Here is a 17,500-nt window from a genome sequence, read left to right on the forward strand (position 1 = left end):
ACTGAATTTTAATACGTTTGATTAAATTAAGGGTTTGAGTGTTCTCTATATTCAACATTATGTATTATTCTAACCTGCCTTTTTTTGTAGCACGGTTAGTGACAGAAGTTTATTTTTTTAGTTATTTTCCTATATTTCTCTAAAATAACTCAGTAGAGAATATAGAGTGATTTTTTTTTTGCTTTATTCATTATTGACATATTTATTGCCACCTTATGTTATATATAAAGTTCAGTTTTTCATCTACTATAACACCCAAAAGTTCAATGTCTACTCTGTCTATTTGTGTATGACTTTGTCACCTGCTGTTCCCGAATAGCATTATTCTAGTTTTACTGAGGATCAAGGATAGTGTATTGTTTTTAGTAGCTTTCATGTGTTCTCTTCTGAACAAAATGCGATTGTAACGTCTGCAAATAACTTGTAAGTCCTTTGCAACATTACAAATGTCATTTGTTTAGAGAATGAACAATTTTGGTCACAGTATTGACCCCTGGGGTATACCACGGGATATATTTAGAGCTGTAGAAGTGCGTTCTCCTAACTTCATATACTGCTTCCTGTTGGTCAAGAAGCTTCTTACCCAGTTCCATGTTAAATCGATGCTGGTGGTGCTTAAAGGTTAAATGATGAAAATAAACATTGCTGTCCAAATACTTTCAGGCCAAACTGCTGATGCTGCTTAATTACACATTAGTTACTAGGGCTGGGCAATATGGCCTTTTATTAATATCGCAATATTTTTATGCCATGTCACGATACACCAGGGGTCACCAACGCGGTGCCCGCGGGCATCAGGTCGCCCGTAAGGACCAGATGAGTCGCCCGCTGGCCTGTTCTAAAAATAGCTCAAATAGCAGCACTTACCAGTGAGCTGCCTCTATTTTTTACATTTTATTTATTTACTAGCAAGCTGGTCTCGCTTTGCTCGACATTTTTAATTCTAAGAGAGACAAAACTCAAATAGAATTTAAAAACCCGAGAAAATATTTTTAAGACTTGGTCTTCACTTGTTTACATAAATTCATAAATTTTTTTACTTTGCTTCTTATAACTTTTAGAAAGACAATTTTAGAGGAAAAATACAACCTTAAAAATGATTTTAGGATTTTTAAACACATATACCTTTTTACCTTTTAAATTCCTTCCTCTTCTTTCCTGACAATTTTAATCAATGTTCAAGTAAATGTATTTGTTTTATTGTAAAGAATTATAAATACATTTTAATTTAATTCATTTTAGCTACTGTTTTTTCGACAAAGAATATTTGTGAAATATTTCTCCAAACTTATTATGACTGAAATTTAAAAAAAAATATTCTGGCAAATCTAGAAAATCCGTAGAATCAAATTTAAATCTTATTTCAAAGTCTTTTGAATTCCTTGAAAAAATTTTTTTTCGGGAAAATCTAGAAGAAATAATGATTTGTCTTTGTTAGAAATATAGCTCAATCCAATTTGTTATATATTCTAACAAAGTGCAGATTGGATTTTAACCTATTTAAAACATGTCATCAAAATTCTAAAATTAATCTTAATCAGGAAAAATGACTAATAATGTTCCATAAATTCCTTTTTTAATTTTTTCAAAAAGATTCGAATTAGTTAGTTTTTCTCTTCACTTTTTTCGGTTGAATTTTGAATTTGAAAGAGTCGAAATTGAAAATAAACTATGTTTAAAAATTTTATTTTCATTTTTTTTCGTGTTTTCTCCTCTTTTAAACCGTTCAATTAAGTGTTTTTTTCACCATTTATTCTCTACAAAAAACTTTACGTAAAAGGAAAAACAATGTACGACGGAATGACGGACAGAAATACCCATATTATATATATATATATATATATATATATATTTATATTTTATTTTTTATTTTATTTTATTTTTTATTAAAGGTAAATTGAGCAAATTGGCTATTTCTGGCAATTTATTTAAGTGTGTATCAAACTGGTAGCTCTTCGCATTAATCAGTATCCAAGAAGTAGCTCTTGGTTCCAAAAAGGTTGGTGACCTCTGCGATACACGATATGTATCTCAATATTTTGCCTTAGCTTTGAATGAACACTTGATGCATATAATCACAGCAGTATGATGATTCTATGTGTTTACATTAAAACATTCTTGTTCATACTGCATTAATATATGCTCATTTTAAACCTTCATGCAAAAAGGCTTAACACAACTAAGAACATTTACCCAAACTCTATTAATTAAACAGTTATTAAGCAGTGGCACAAACATTCATGTCATTTCCAAAACAGAAAGTGCAAGATTGTCAGAGACACTTTAAAACAAGCTATTAGTGCACTTTTGTGCATGATGTCACTAAGATGACTTATTAAAACAACACTAAATTAAAATGCACTTTTTGTACAGAACGCCACTACAATAGCTAAAAATAAATAAAGTGCACTTTTGTGCATGATGTCAGACAAGATATTTCAATATCTGTTAAATAAAAATGAGCTGCATAACAGGAAATCAAATAATGTATGTCCTTCGCTATGTGGTAGGTTCCTGCGGACGTTATCTTCTTCTGTTGTTGACTATTTTTTTTATACAGTATTGATCTGGAAATGGAAGACGTCAGGCTCAATTGGGTCAGTGCTGGTTGCTTCGGCATTTTGTTGGGTGTGGCACCGAACGAAGATGTTGACATGCGGAGTTTCAAGCACTCCTTATTGTCTAGCGCAGGGGTAGGGAACCTATGGCTCGCGATCCAGATGTGGCTCTTTTGATGTCTGCATCTGGCTCTCGGATAAATCTGAGCTGACATTGCTCAACACGATAAATAATGAATAATTCCACTTGTAATCACAGTGTTAAAAATAACGTTCAAAATATAAAACATTGTCATGTATTTTTATGTTCAATAAGTTGGTAAGAAGTCATTTATTTATTATTGGTTAGTGTGGGGCTTGCCCTCCAGGGGGTTCTTCAGACCACCAAGCACTGACATGAGAGCCTGTTTCAGGGTTACAATATTGTTTTATTTTTCAATAAGTCTCTCAGTTGCTTTCCAGCAATTGTCTTTTTCTCTTTCATTCTCGCTCGTGCTTTGGTTTCTAGCCCCAAGCCCGTCTCTCCTCCTGGCTGCTGCTTATGACATAGCGACAGGTGATCAGATAAAAAGGCCCAGGTGGGCCATCTATGCACCTGCCGCTGATTTCGAGGCCGGTACTGGCAACATCCCGCTTCGCTGCAGGCCTGCAGGCCACACCCCCTCCACAGTTAGCTTCAGAATAACAATCTTATTACAAAGAATAAGAGACCTCTCTAGAAATGTTGGTCGTTCTTAAAAATGTACGCGTTTTGTTGTGTTCAGCGTTAAAAAAAAATATTATATGGCTCTCACGGAAATACATTTTAAAATATTTGGCTTGGCTCTCTCAGCCAAAAAGGTTCCCGACCCCTGCTCTAGCGGGTGACTTTTCAAATGATGCTACAAATTAGTAGAGCTGCTACTTTTTGTAGCAACGCTTCAACATCTTCCTGCTTGAAGCCAAACCACCGACAGGCGATGGACTCCCTGACGTTTTTTCTTGGGAATTAATTCTTCTTCCTTCATTTGTTACCAGATTCGCACCTTCTTTTCTCTCGTATTACCACTCGCACCAGTCCGCTAGCGCCTGCCACAGCTGACTTTACCATGCCGCTACCTCTCTGCTTCGCGAGGGTGTATGACGTTGCACGCAAGACTGTATGTGACGTATGTAAGAAGGTGCACTTGTTTGATGTCTCTGTGAGAATGAGAGACAGGAAAAACTGAAAACAGCCTGTAGTGTAATACCCGCAGTTGAAAGCAACTGCGTGAGGACGTACTGAATACTTGAATATCACGATATAGTCACTTTCTATATCGCACAGAGACAAACCCGCGATATATCAAGTATATTCGATGTATCGCCCAGCCCTACTAGTTACCAGAGGTGGGGAGAGTAGCCAGAAATTCTACTCAAGTAAGAGTACTGTTACTTTAGAGATTTATTACTCAAGTAAAAGTAAGGAGTAGTCACCCAAATATTTACTTGAGTAAAAGTAAAAACTATGTTGTGAAAAAACCACTCAAGTACTGAGTAACTGATGAGTAACCTGTTTGTTTAATGATGACGGCAACAAGTAATGCACAAAAACATAAAAATAGCAATGAGCAAATTCATAGCCAGGAATATCTCTTAAGCAACTAAAACAATAATATATATTAAATAATAATACATTAAAATAAAACAATTAAGGCAAATTGAGCCACAATAACTTAACAGCACCATAGGCTCAGTAGGCATTCATCGATTGATTGATTGATTGATTGAAACTTGTATTAGTAGATTGCACAGTACAGTACATATTCTGTACGATTGATCACTAAATGGTAACGCCCAAAAAAGTTTTTCAACGTTAATCAATTACTTAATAAATGACCAAGTCAAGTTGATCTACCTCATATATACATACACACACATACCATATATATATATATATATATATATATATATATATACAGTATATAATTTATAGTTATTTATTTTGCCGTTTTTGTTGACATGTTAAAGGTGTTTTAATGAATATACATGCATGTTTAACATATAGATTCCTATCTTTCATGAAGACAAGAATATAAGTTGGTGTATTACCTGATTCTGATGACTTGCATTGATTGGAATCAGACAGTAGTGCTGATAACGTCCACATTTTCAAATGGAGGAGAAAAAAAGTTCCTCTTTTCTGTCTAATACCACATGAAAGTCGTTGGTTTTTGGCATCTTATTTTTCCAGCTTCCATATTCGTTTTTATACACTTTACAAGAAATACATTGGAGGCAAACTCCGTAGCTTGCTCGCTTGTTTGCGCTGGCTTTCGGAGACTCTTATTTTGTTAGCGCAGGCGCAATGGAGCGGCGCTTTTATTGTGAAGACAGGAACTGTGCTATCAGTCTTTAGGCTTTTGACGGGAAGTACGGTTGAAATAAAAAGTGTCTTTTTTCCTTCACACTTTTGATTGATTGATTGAAACTTTTATTAGTATATTGCACAGTACAGTACATATTCTGCACAATTGACCACTAAATGGTAACACCCCAATAACTTTTTCAACTTTTTAGGTGGGATTCGATGTGTGACGGTCACGTGACCGCCTGGTTTTGTTTGATTGGTCCAACGTCACAAGTGACTGCATTTGATTGGTGAAACGCAGGCATGCGTAGATCCTACTTTGAATGCGTGTCTGACAAAATCAAAACAAACAAAGCGTGCATTAACAGATCGATAAAAAAAAAGTAGCGAGTAACGAGCTGATTGTAGACAAATGGAGCGGATTAAAAGTAGCGTTTCTTCTTTATAAATACACTCAAGTAAAAGTAAAAGTATGTTGCATAAAAACTACTCTTAGAAGTACAATTTATCCCAAAAGTTACTCAAGTAGATGTAACGGAGTAAATGTGGCGCGTTACTACCCACCTCTGCTAGTTACTAATGATAATTTATAATAGACCTAATGTTTTGGAGCTTAAACTTCATTTAAAAGTGTGTGTTATGAGTGTGTCACCTCTCTGTTCAGTCGGTCAAACACATACTGCTGTGTCACCACCTCAGTCCAGTTCCTGTCCACCTCCTCGCCAAGGTGTGTGTCCTCACACTCTTTGAGCTTCACTAGAGCAGTCACCTGCCAAACACACACACGTACACACACAATACATACGACTGCATCTGCCAGAGAACAGCTGATCTACCGTATTTCCTTGAATTGCCGCCGGGCATATAGTATGCGCCTGCCTTGAATTACTACCGGGTCAAACTCGCTTCGCAAAAGAATTAGCGCATGCTTAGTATTACCGCCTGGTCAAACTCGTGACATCACGAGTGACACTTCCCCTGTTATCATTTTCAAAATGGAGGAAGCTGATTTCAATACCGGTAATTTGAAATCGCATAAAGGGAAGAAGATTAAGAGCATTTCAGTAGGATTTAAGGTCCAAGCTATTGAATATGCTAAAAAGAACAGTAAGCAGCTATGTTTTATTAATATACCGTAGCTGCGTGTGTCAAATATGAGTCATTAAATAACTCCTGCCTCCTGGTGGTAGAGGGCGCTAGTGATCTTTCTTGCGACTACTCGGCTGCAGAAGAATTGACAATGAGTGACGTGATATGTGCTGGTACGGATATGATGCGGGGGATGCACGGAGGACCTTTTAGGATGTAACACTCCTATGCTGGCTATGTAAACAACGGGGCTGAAAGAAAGAATGTTCCAGTCCTAAATACCCAGTGTATTATTCATACAATAACACTTCATGGTGGCAGCGGTGAGATAAAGAGATCACCCACGGAGCAGAACGGGAGGGGGTGTTGTCAGAGGATAATTCTGTCGTCGCTCGGACTTGAGGAGCCGAGCTAACTGATAGCAGTTTTCTAAACTGGACTTTCAATCGAAGCAGGAGGTAGTAAAGGAAGATCTCCATCGAGACAGAGAGACTTTTAAAACTGAAGAAAGATAAGGAAGACTTCTATAAACAAGTTATCGACGCTTTTGATCAGAAGGAGCTGGAATGGACTTCATTTATAAGTAAAGGTAAGACCATAATAAAGTTTTTTTAATTAAATGTGCTTTTCATGATGGTATCCTTACATCACACTCAAATCTTTACTACATGCCTTTGGTCAGTGCCGAAGTGAGAAGAGGTTTTAAAATAATTAGCGAATGCTTACCTTTACCGCATGCCTTTGGTAAGCGCAGGAGTGAGAATTGGTTTTAAATTAATAAACGCCCCGGCGGCAATTCAAGGAAATACGGTATCTGTTGTAACAAACACCTGTGTGCGAAAGGCGTCATCGGTCAGCGCACTGAGCGTCTCCCCAAATAAAGTCAGGAACTCTTCAATTTTCAGCTCAACCAGCTCTGTACTGAAAGGTAGAGAAGTTTCAAGAATCATCAACACATTTGTTCTATCAGCCAATCACTAGAATAATAGAAATAGAAATGATATCGGGTCAAACTGTCTCCATCAAGAAATTCAAGTCATTTTTGTCCGTCATGCATGGGTTAACAGAAGTAGGGTTGTCAAAGGTGACGCTTTAAAAGTCATTTATCACAAATCACTGCATTAATAATGTATATATGGAAAATGTTCGTACAATTTATTTTGACCGCACATGCTCGTTTACTTTGGTAAAAAAAAGGCAGAGCAGGTTCCGAGCGGTATAGCAACTTGGGGGTTGCAGGTTCGATTCCCACTTCCGCCAGCCTAGTCACTGCCGTTGTGTCCTTGGGCAAGACACTTTACCCACCTGCTCCCAGTGCCACCCACACTGGTTTAAATGTAACTTAGATATTGGGTGTCACTATGTAAAGCGCTTTGAGTCACTAGAGAAAAGCGCTATATAAATATAATTCACTTCACTTCACTATATGACAGTGCTTCTAAAAATTTTTTTGTTCCCCCCCTAGAAAGATGAAAACATTCTGTGCCCCCCAACTCGCCGCTGTGACCATCGATAGTAAATCATTACCATAGATTTTCTTATAAATACACGCCTACATAACATTGCATCCTTATTAACATTAAATACAACAAAAAATACAAAAAAAGAAAGGAATATCAACTTGCAACAAATAATTTTATTAACATTATTTTTTCAGTCTGTAACAAAAAATATTTAAGGTGCATCAATTTTACTGAAATTAAATCCTTCTTTAAACAACTACAAGATTTTGAATGACTTGAACTGTTTCATAGTGAAAAATAAAATTCAATAAATAATCATTTCAATTGATCAGCAACATGAGCTCTGGGGCACAATATATAAACCACTTTAATAAAACCAAAAAAAAAAATAAAACAATTTGTGCTGATGAGAATTTTTTGTAGTACACAGGGTCTGTAGCATGATACTGATAAAGCATGTTCCACGAGGTCACACGAGCCCCCTGCCTACCGAGCATCGTACCACGCCCCTTTTAGGGGGACCCATCCCACTCTTGGAGAAGAACTGCTTAAAAGTCAGTAAAACAAAGATGAGTGAGGTGTGTTTGCTGGCAAATTTCACTTTAAAATACAAATGAATTGGGAAATAGTGTTAGACGTAAATATAAACGGAATACAATGATTTGCAAATCCTTTTCAACCCATATTCAATTGAATACACTACAAAGACAAAATATTTGATGTTCAAACTCATAAACTTGATTTTTTTTTGCAAATAATAATTAACTTAGAATTTCATGGCTGCAACACTTGCCAAAGTAGTTGGGAAAGGGCATGTTCACCACTGTGTTACATCACCTTTTCTTTTAACAACACTCAATAAATGTTTGGGAACTGAGGAAACTAATTGTTGAAGCTTTGAAAGTGGAATTCTTTCTCATTTTTGTTTTATGTAGAGCTTCAGTTGTTCAACAGTCAGGGGTCTCCGCTGTCGTATTTTACGCTTCATAATGCGCCACACATTTTCGATGGGAGACAGGTCTGGACTGCAGGCGGGCCAGGAAAGTACCTGCACTCTTTTTTTACGAAGCCACGCTGTTGTAACAGGTGCTGAATGTGGCTTGGCATTGTCTTGGTGAAATAAGCAGGGGCGTCCATGAAAAAGACGGCGCTTAGATGACAACATATGTTGTTCCAAAACCTGTACGTACCTTTCAGCATTAATGGTGCCATCACAGATGTGTAAGTTACCCATGCCTTGGGCACTAATGCACCCCCATACCATCACAGATGCTGGCTTTTGAACTTTGCGTCGATAACAGTCTGGATGGTTCGCTTCCCCTTTGGTATGGATGACACGATGTCGAATATTTCCAAAAACAATTTGAAATGTGGACTCGTCAGACCACAGAACACTTTTCCACTTTGCATCAGTCCATCTTAGATGATCACGGGCCCAGAGAATATGGCGGCGTTTCTGGATGTTGTTGATAAATGGCTTTCGCTTTGCATAGTAGAGCTTTAACTTGCACTCACAGATGTAGCGACCAACTGTATTTAGTGACAGTGGTTTTCCGAAGTGTTCCTGAGCCCATGTGGTGATATCCTTTAGATATTGATGTCGTTTTTTGATACAGTGCCGTCTGAGGAATGGAAGGTCACGGTCATTCAATGTTGGTTTTCGGCCATGCCACCTACGTGGAGTGATTTCTCCAGATTCTCTAAACCTTTTGAGGATATTATGGACCGTAGATGTTGAAATCCCTAAATTTCTTGCAATTGCACTTTGAGAAACTTTGTTCTTAAACTGTTGGACTATTTGCTCACGCAGTTGTGGACAAAGGGGTGTACCTCGCCCCATCCTTTCTTGTGAAAGACTGAGCATTTTTTGGGAAGCTGTTTTTATACCCAATCATGGCACCCACCTGTTCCCAATTAGCCTGCACATCTGTGGGACGTTCCACATAAGTGTTTGATGAGCATTCCTCAACTTTATCAGTATTTATGGCCACCTTCCCAAGTTGTTGCTGGCATCAAATTCTAAAGTTAATGTTTATTTGCGAAAAAAAAGGTTTATCAGTTTAAACATCAAATATGTTGTCTTTGTAGCATATTCAACTGAATATGGGTTGAAAATGATTTGCAAATCATTGTATTCCGTTTATATTTACATCTAACACAATTTCCCAACTCATATGAAAACCGGGTTTGTATACATACCAAGATGGTACTTTAGATAAAACTGTTAGCAAGTTTTGAACTGCACTGCATTAAAGTAAAACATTTAAAAAAATACTCCTGTATGCTATTCTGACAATGAAATTGCATTTGTGTCCAAAATATTGGGGTCTTTTTTAAATTCATTCAAAACATGCGCGCAAGTAATTTACTGCGATTAATCACGATTAAACAACATGCAAACGAGTAGTTAATCTGATTAAATATAATCCTTTGACAACACTAAAACCAAGTTCACCACTCATGCTGAGTTCAAGCAACTTATGGGGCTTTTGACTTGAGCGGGAAAACGTGGTCGCACACTCACTTGAACTTGGAGGCCTGCGTCTCCACGGTGACCGAGAAACCCAGAACACCCGAGGTGTTTCTGCAGGTCGGGTAGACGTGGTATCTGTAGAGCAGGTTGAAAATAGAGCCAATCGACCAATCAGAATAGGCATTATTATATAACCATGATGTGAAGATAAGGGGTGAGCGTGAACCCACCCAAGAGTCTCTTTGGTGCGGAGGAAGTCAAAACAAGGCTCCTCCATGTGCATCTGCAAGAAAACATAGCTTTCGCTCAAAGATTACTTGAAGACTAACAACATAGAACAGGGGTGTCCAAACTTTATCCATTGAGGGGCACACACTGGAAAATCAAAGCAAGTGGGGGCCATTTTGATATTTTTCAGTTAAAAAAACAATACAATACATGTATAAAAAATATTAATTTCGGCCTCCACTCAGGCTTGATCTCAGGGACCTCAAAGGGTTATGGTCAAAAAATATTAAAAATGTGTCATTATTCAGTATTATTTTTTTAAAATTATTATTCAAGTTTTAAATCTCTAGATCAGGGGTGCCAAACTCAAATACAGACTGGGCCAAAATTTAAAACTGAACAAAGCCGCGGGCCAAGGTTGAACGAATTAACCTTTTAATAGGGACCCAAACAAGTTTTGCATTGAATATTAAACAAGCAAGGCTTATGCAGCTTTATAGTCACATACAAAATCGAGTTTCAAATAATAATAATGAGTAAAAAATATCAATGGCATATCAAATAAAATGTAAATAAAAATTGGGGGTAGCGGGGGTGTATATTGTAGCATCCCGGAAGAGTTAGTGCTGCAAGGGATCCTGGGTATTTATGTAGTGCTACGGTGCGGAAGTTCTCCCGAAATGTGTTTGTCATTCTTGTTTTGTGTGGCTTCACAGTGTGGCGCATATTTTTTTATTTTATTTCATTTTAATCCCCCTCCTTGTTTACCTGTATCTCATCTTTTTTGTAAGGGACGCTGGAAGCCGGCAGACCCGTCAGCGATCCTGTTCTGTCTCCCTGTAATGTTTGTCTGATCTTGAATGGGATTGTGCTGAACATTTTAACTTTCCTGAAGGAACTCTCCTGACGGAATAAATAAAGTACTATCTAATCTATCTAATCTAAATATTTGTAAAAGTGTAAAGTTGTTTATACGGCCACCCTCAGTGTGACCCTTATGGCTGTTGACCAAGTATGCCTTGCATTCACTTGTGTGTGTTAAAGCAGCATATATTATGTGACTGGACCTGCACGTTGTTTGTATGGCGGAAAAGCGGACGTGACGACAGGCTGTAGAGGACGCTAAAGGCAGTGACTTCTAGGCACGCCCCCAATATTGTTGTCCGGGTGGAAATCGGGAGAAATTCGGAAGAATGGTTGCTCCGGGAGATTTTCGGGAGGGGCACTGAACTTTAGGAGTCTCCCGGGAAAATCGTGAGGGTTGGCAAGCACGAATATCAGCGGTGAATGCGGTGTTACAGAGGAATCGCTGCTGTATGATACCGGCAGGCCAGCTCTAATCTTAATTTGATATTACCTCAAGGGCCAAATGAAATTACACGGCGGGCCAAATTTGGCCCGCGGGCCAGAGTTTGACACCCATGCTCTAGATCAACATTAGGTCTATCTGTCAATATATTTGATTTTAAAGATTTAAGTTGTATACTCTTTATGTCACAAAAAAAAAATGCTTTTATGGAAAAATCACAAAATATGCAATATTTTCACCCAATAATTTTTTTAAGAGATTATATAATAATTGGAGCAAAAAAGGTCAATAACCCATAACACCATTGATTTTAATTAATTATTATTTTTTGAGCAATGACATTAAAAAACAAATCACACTAAAATTATTGGGGATCCAAGTTTATTTATTCATTAAATCCATTAAAGTGTTAGAAAATAAATTATACATTTTTTTTCTACTGTTTACTTTTAACAGAATAATCTCGAGATCAACTTCAGATCTCTCCGTCCATTATAAGTTTTATTGTTATGTTTTTTGTTTGTTCATTTTAGGCCCTTTTTTAAAAAAACAGCTCAGTTTTTTTATATGGCAAACACAAAATAGCTACATTTTCCTCCAAAAATAACTCAAAGTGGAATATTTAAAGTGACATAATTAGAGCCCTGAATAGGTCAATAATTCATAATGACATTGATTTTGATTCATTATTATTTTTTAAAGAAATAAACAGCCTGCATGGCAGCTTTGTGTTATTAGAGTAAACATTGCAACATTTTCTTGTTATATTTCACCCGTTTGCTCCTTTATATCACTTTTTATGTTTTAAAATTTTTTCAATCGTATTTTTGAAACATGCCGTGGGGCCGCACTTTGGACACCCCTGACATAGAACTATAACTCACCACCAAGAGTTCCACCAGGGTATGCTCCCTCAAGGCTTTAGGTCCAGACTGCAATACAAGAAACAGTTAAATAATAGTTACAAAATGCAAGGCGACATAAACTGTCAGGAGTCTTTTTGGAAGAAAATATAGACGCAGCATAACACGTACGAATTGGTAAGAGCAGACTTTAAACGGACTGCGAGGCAAGTGAAACCAGATTCATTCTAAATAATATCAACAATGAGTTTGTCATTGTGGCATCCAGTTATTTCTTAATTATGTGCACTTTCAAAGCAAAAGTAAACATGACATTACCTTCCAACTGGTGAAAAACAGATGTATTCAAGTGTTCGCATGCACAAATCCAAGCACATTTCTTAGTTATTCCGCAAGCTACTTGGAATAACTTGGCACGCCTACACCACGTCCCCTTTCACATATGCAAATCATTATTGAAAATAACCATGTCCTTGAACTAGGCACCGTCTGACAAATCACAAGTCAGTAGGAGGTGTTTCTTTTTCCTGTTTGGAGCAAACGGCCTAGCAATTATCAGCCTGTCATGGCTGTGTCTCTGAGAACTGAACACAGGCGGAAATAAAAAAAAATAAGAAATCGTTGTGTCAGGAAGAAAGACAAGAAAAAGATAAATGTGCATGGCCAAAACTGACTCGGGGAAAGATATTCACTACAATGATACATAAAACTTTAGAAGCGGTGGGTTACTGCCTTCGTCTCGGTGCTCGCGAAAGTTTACTCGACATCATAAATAATGCGTCTCACCTCGATAGTAAAAGAATGAGGATGTAATTCGACAAATTGGTATACTTTGACAGCCAATTTAGACCCGTTAATGGTGAGAAAGACATGGAAAGAGGCTTGGTTCCACTCCCCTTCTCCTTGCAAGGATTATGAGACATTCTTCATTTATAATAATAATAATATTAATATCAATAATACATTTTATTTGTAAAAACACTTTATATAGCGCTTTTCTCAAGTGACTCAAAACGCTTTACATAGTGACACCCAATATCTAAGTTACATTTCAACCAGTGTGGGTGGCACTGGGAGCAGGTGGGTAAAGTGTCTTGCCCAAGGACACAACGGCAGTGACTAGGATGGCACAAGCGGGAATCGAACCTGCAACCCTCAAGTTGCTGGCACGGCAGCTCTACCAACCGAGCTATTTTACATGGAGTAAAAAAACTCGAAGTGCTACAGTGTATTAAAAAATAAAAATATAATAAAAATAAATACAACTAAAAACTAAAACAGCCTAATAGCTAGACCTAGTATGCATTTATCTAAAAAAAGTATTTTTTAAAAAGAAGGGTTTTTAAGCCTTTTTTAAAAGCATCTGCAGTCTGTGGTGCCCTCAGGTGGTCAGGGAGAGCATTCCACAGAATGGGAGCGGCGGAGCAGAAAGCCCGGTCTCCCATTGTTCGTGGCTTTGGAGGAGGTTAGCCGGTCCGGAGCAGAGGTGTCGTGTGGGGGATTTGGAGGTGAGTAGTTCTTTGAGGTAGAGGGGGGCATTTAAATAAGAATATAACACGATTATATCAGTTGGTATCTTCATGACAGCAAACAATGTACAGCAAGTGATGTTCATTATGAGGGGAAACAGGGCCTTCTCTGTGGTCGGCCCTAAGCTCTGGAACACTCTGCCCCTCCATGTTCAAACTGCTTCCACAGTGGAGTGTTTTAAGTCTCGTCTTAAGACCCACTTTTATTCTTTGGCTTTTAACACTACGTGAGTTGTGTGGTCCTCTGTTCTCTGTTGTCCTCTGTGTTTTTTATACACTTTGATTTCTATTTTACTGTTTTAATTGATTTTACCCTTTAAAATAGTTTTTAATCATATTTGTTTTTATATTGTTTTTATTGGTTTTATATTTATTTATTTTTTGTTTTTATTCAGTCATTGGTGGAGCATAATATATATATATATATATATACTTTTTATTTTATTTTTATTTTTTTACAATTGTTTTTAACATGGCTGTGCAGCACTTTGGAAACATTATTGTTGTTTAAATGTGCTTTATAAATAAAGTGGATTGGATTGGATTGGATTATGTTTGTTTGCCCTCTTGAAGTCTGCAATGAGTTAGTCATGTTGAAGAAAAAAGCAAAAGTCAAGATGAGTTTTTTTTTAATTAATGCGCCGTGTATGCTTAAAATGAGCAAAAATACATAACCCCAAAAGGGAATAAGCGGTAGAAAATGGATGGATGGATATTACATGTTATTGTTAATGTGCCTGTTAATAGATTACATATATACTTACAGCATGTAAATACAATCTTAACGGAGGTGTTTGGGTGTTTTTTAAGTGCTTAATAGGCTCCATTGTAAGCTGACTTTGATCGCATTTACTTAATACTTAGAATGCATAAAAAAGAAAAACATATGTTCTTTCCTTACATAATGATTGTGAATGATATCCCAAAGTAGTGCAGTTCCCCTTTAAAGGTGGGGAAAAAACAAATTCTGCAAACATCCCCCTGAAAAATACATGAGCACATCAAACGTTATTAAGACACCTGGAACGGCACTATCGCTACGACTATCGTTAAGAAAGAACCCGTAGAAAAGTACGTAGGTGGCGTTCGTGTGAGTCTCCCCTCCTACTTTTGGGGCGGCATAGCTCGGTTGGTAGAGCGGCCGTGCCAGCAACTTGAGGGTTGCAGGTTCGATCCCCGCATCCGCCATCCTAGTCACTGCCGTTGTGTCCTTGGGCAAGACACTTTACCCACCTGCTCCCAGTGCCACCCACACTGCTTTAAATGTAACTTAGATATTGGGTTTCACTATGTAAAGCGCTTTGAGTCACTAGAGAAAAAGCGTCATATAAATATAAATCACTTCACTACTTCCTTTGCCAATGAGAGTCCTTAACAAAGTGTAAGAGGGATGTTAAATGTTCATTTATTAATTTCATTCATCCGCGACTTGTCCAGGGTGTACCCCGCCTTCCGCCCGATTGTAGCTGAGATAGGCGCCAGCGCCCCCCGCAACCCCAAAAGGGAATAAGCGGTAGAAAATGGATGGATGGATGGATTTATTAATACTTAACTTTTTTTTTTTTAACCGATTCGTTCCACACCCCATTAAATGTGCATTTTTTCTTGTGGGAAAAATTTAGCTTTTTGCACATTTCAGACTTTTGTTGGACCTTTTGGAATTAAACAGAGGTACCACTGCATATTGCGATAAACACCTAATTGATATAAATAAAACATGCGTTCGATAAAATGTTATAATAATAATAATAATAATAATTAGGTTTTTTTTCGTCCAAAGAAACCAAAAGTTGCAAAGCAAGGTTGCTTGCACGAACAAGGCCACTCGCTCTCTGGTAACCGAGCAACGCAAGAAATAATAACTGATCAGTGGGAGTGACACGCTAACAGCCAATTAAGTAAGGCTGGGCAATATATCGATATAAACGATATATCACAGGGGCTTCACGGTGGCAGAGGGGTTAGTGCGTCTGCCTCACAATACGAAGGTCCTGCAGTCCTGGGTTCAAATCCAGGCTCGGGATCTTTCTGTGTGAAGTTTGCATGTTCTCCCCGTGAATGCGTGGGTTCCCTCCGGGTACTCAAGTCACCTCAAAAATATGGCAGTTTTTTTTTGTTTTTTTTTACACTTTTAAAAGAGCAATGTGATCTGTAAATGACGCAGGGTGCTCATCCCCACCAAGACCAGTAATACCACACCACTGTAGCCCTGCTTACATTTTAGAGCACTGCTGTAAATTCCTGGCACTACACCTGCAAATTATATTTCTTCTCGGGTTTCTCTATTACAATTTCATCCATCCATCCATTTTCTACCGCTTATTCCCTTTGGGGTGGCGGGGGGCGATGGTGCCCATCTCAGCTACAATCAAGCGGAAGGCGGTGTACACCCTGGACAAGTCGCCACCTCATCGCAGGGCCAACACAGATAGACAGACAACATTCACACTCACATTCACACACTAGGGCCAATTTAGTGTTGCCAATCAACCTATCCCCAGGTGCATGTCTTTGGAAGTGGGAGGAAGCCGGAGTACCCGGAGGGAACCCACGCATTCACGGGGAGAACATGCAAACTCCACACAGAAGGATTGAACCCTGACTACTCAGGACCATTTACAAAAAATGTTTGTCATCACTTCTGAGAATACAGAGCATATAAGAAAAGGTCATTTCAAACAACAATATTCAAGGACAACTTTAAAACAAATGTGTACATCAGTGGTGGGGGTAAAATTGTGGAATTCTCTTTACAACGAGATAAAAAACTGTAAAAATATATTGCAATTGAAAAAAATATATAAAGATAGAACAATAAGATCATATGGACAGCCATAAGTGTTTACATTTAGTTTTTTATTTATTATTTTACTTATTTTTTGTCTGGTTTTGTATTTGCTCTGTATCATTCCGTGAGGTGTATATTATATTATTACTATTATTTTCTTGGTTTGGTTTATACTTTATGAAGTTGTGCACTTGTTGTGTTTTTCTTGTGTTTTTTGTTTTTGATTGTTTCAATACATTTGGATATACGTGTCGGCTTAAATGATATTCATGAAGTAAGATAATGTATTATGTCAAATGGGGCAGGACATTATAAGATTTTCTTCATCCTGCTCCTTCTCAGGAATTGTGTGAATTTAAATTGTATAATTGTGATATAATTATTTATCGTTCTAAATGCACATCAATCAATGAGATAAATAAAAATGAAATAAAAATGAAATGAAATGAAAATTGTGAGGAAGACGCACTGCCACCGTGAAGCCTTACAATTTCATACTTTGTACTATTTTCTTGTAAGAAAAAAAAATTAAAAATTCATACTTTGTATTATTTTCTTATATTTTATCAAGCATTTCTTATGTATTGCTTATTTTTGCACCGTCACTTTAAGAAGTTATTATTAGTTTTTTAATGTGATTTGTTTACATTGATGGTTTTCCGTGGTTGTACTTATATGTATGTAAACATAAGTTACATGTTATATTGCTACTTTTGTACATTTTAGTCTACTTCATACCTTTTGTTTTCACCCTCTTTTGTGCCATTGTGTGCATTATCTTTTCTATCCATTGTAACTGAGCTACTGTGTGGAACATTTTCCCTTGTGGATCATTAAAGTCTGTCTGAGTCGAAGTACCTTCTTTCTGCCT

General features: G+C 37.4%; 1 protein-coding gene across 2 annotated transcripts in view; it reads right to left on the reverse strand.

The window, feature by feature from the left end:
* Positions 1 to 17,500, reverse strand: part of LOC133550095 (nardilysin-like) — a 158,340-nt gene that overhangs the window by 3,980 nt on the left and 136,860 nt on the right. For both annotated transcript variants that reach the window (XM_061896167.1, XM_061896166.1), the window contains exons 26-30: positions 12,334 to 12,381; positions 10,143 to 10,195; positions 9,964 to 10,047; positions 6,807 to 6,897; positions 5,540 to 5,656 (exon numbers count right to left, since the gene is read on the reverse strand). In XM_061896167.1, coding sequence (XP_061752151.1) covers positions 5,540 to 5,656; positions 6,807 to 6,897; positions 9,964 to 10,047; positions 10,143 to 10,195; positions 12,334 to 12,381 — 393 coding nt within the window. The remainder of the gene's footprint in view (positions 1 to 5,539; positions 5,657 to 6,806; positions 6,898 to 9,963; positions 10,048 to 10,142; positions 10,196 to 12,333; positions 12,382 to 17,500) is intronic.

The sequence above is a fragment of the Nerophis ophidion genome, linkage group LG03, assembly GCF_033978795.1.
Source record: "Nerophis ophidion isolate RoL-2023_Sa linkage group LG03, RoL_Noph_v1.0, whole genome shotgun sequence".
Classification (NCBI taxonomy): Eukaryota; Metazoa; Chordata; class Actinopteri; order Syngnathiformes; family Syngnathidae; genus Nerophis; species Nerophis ophidion.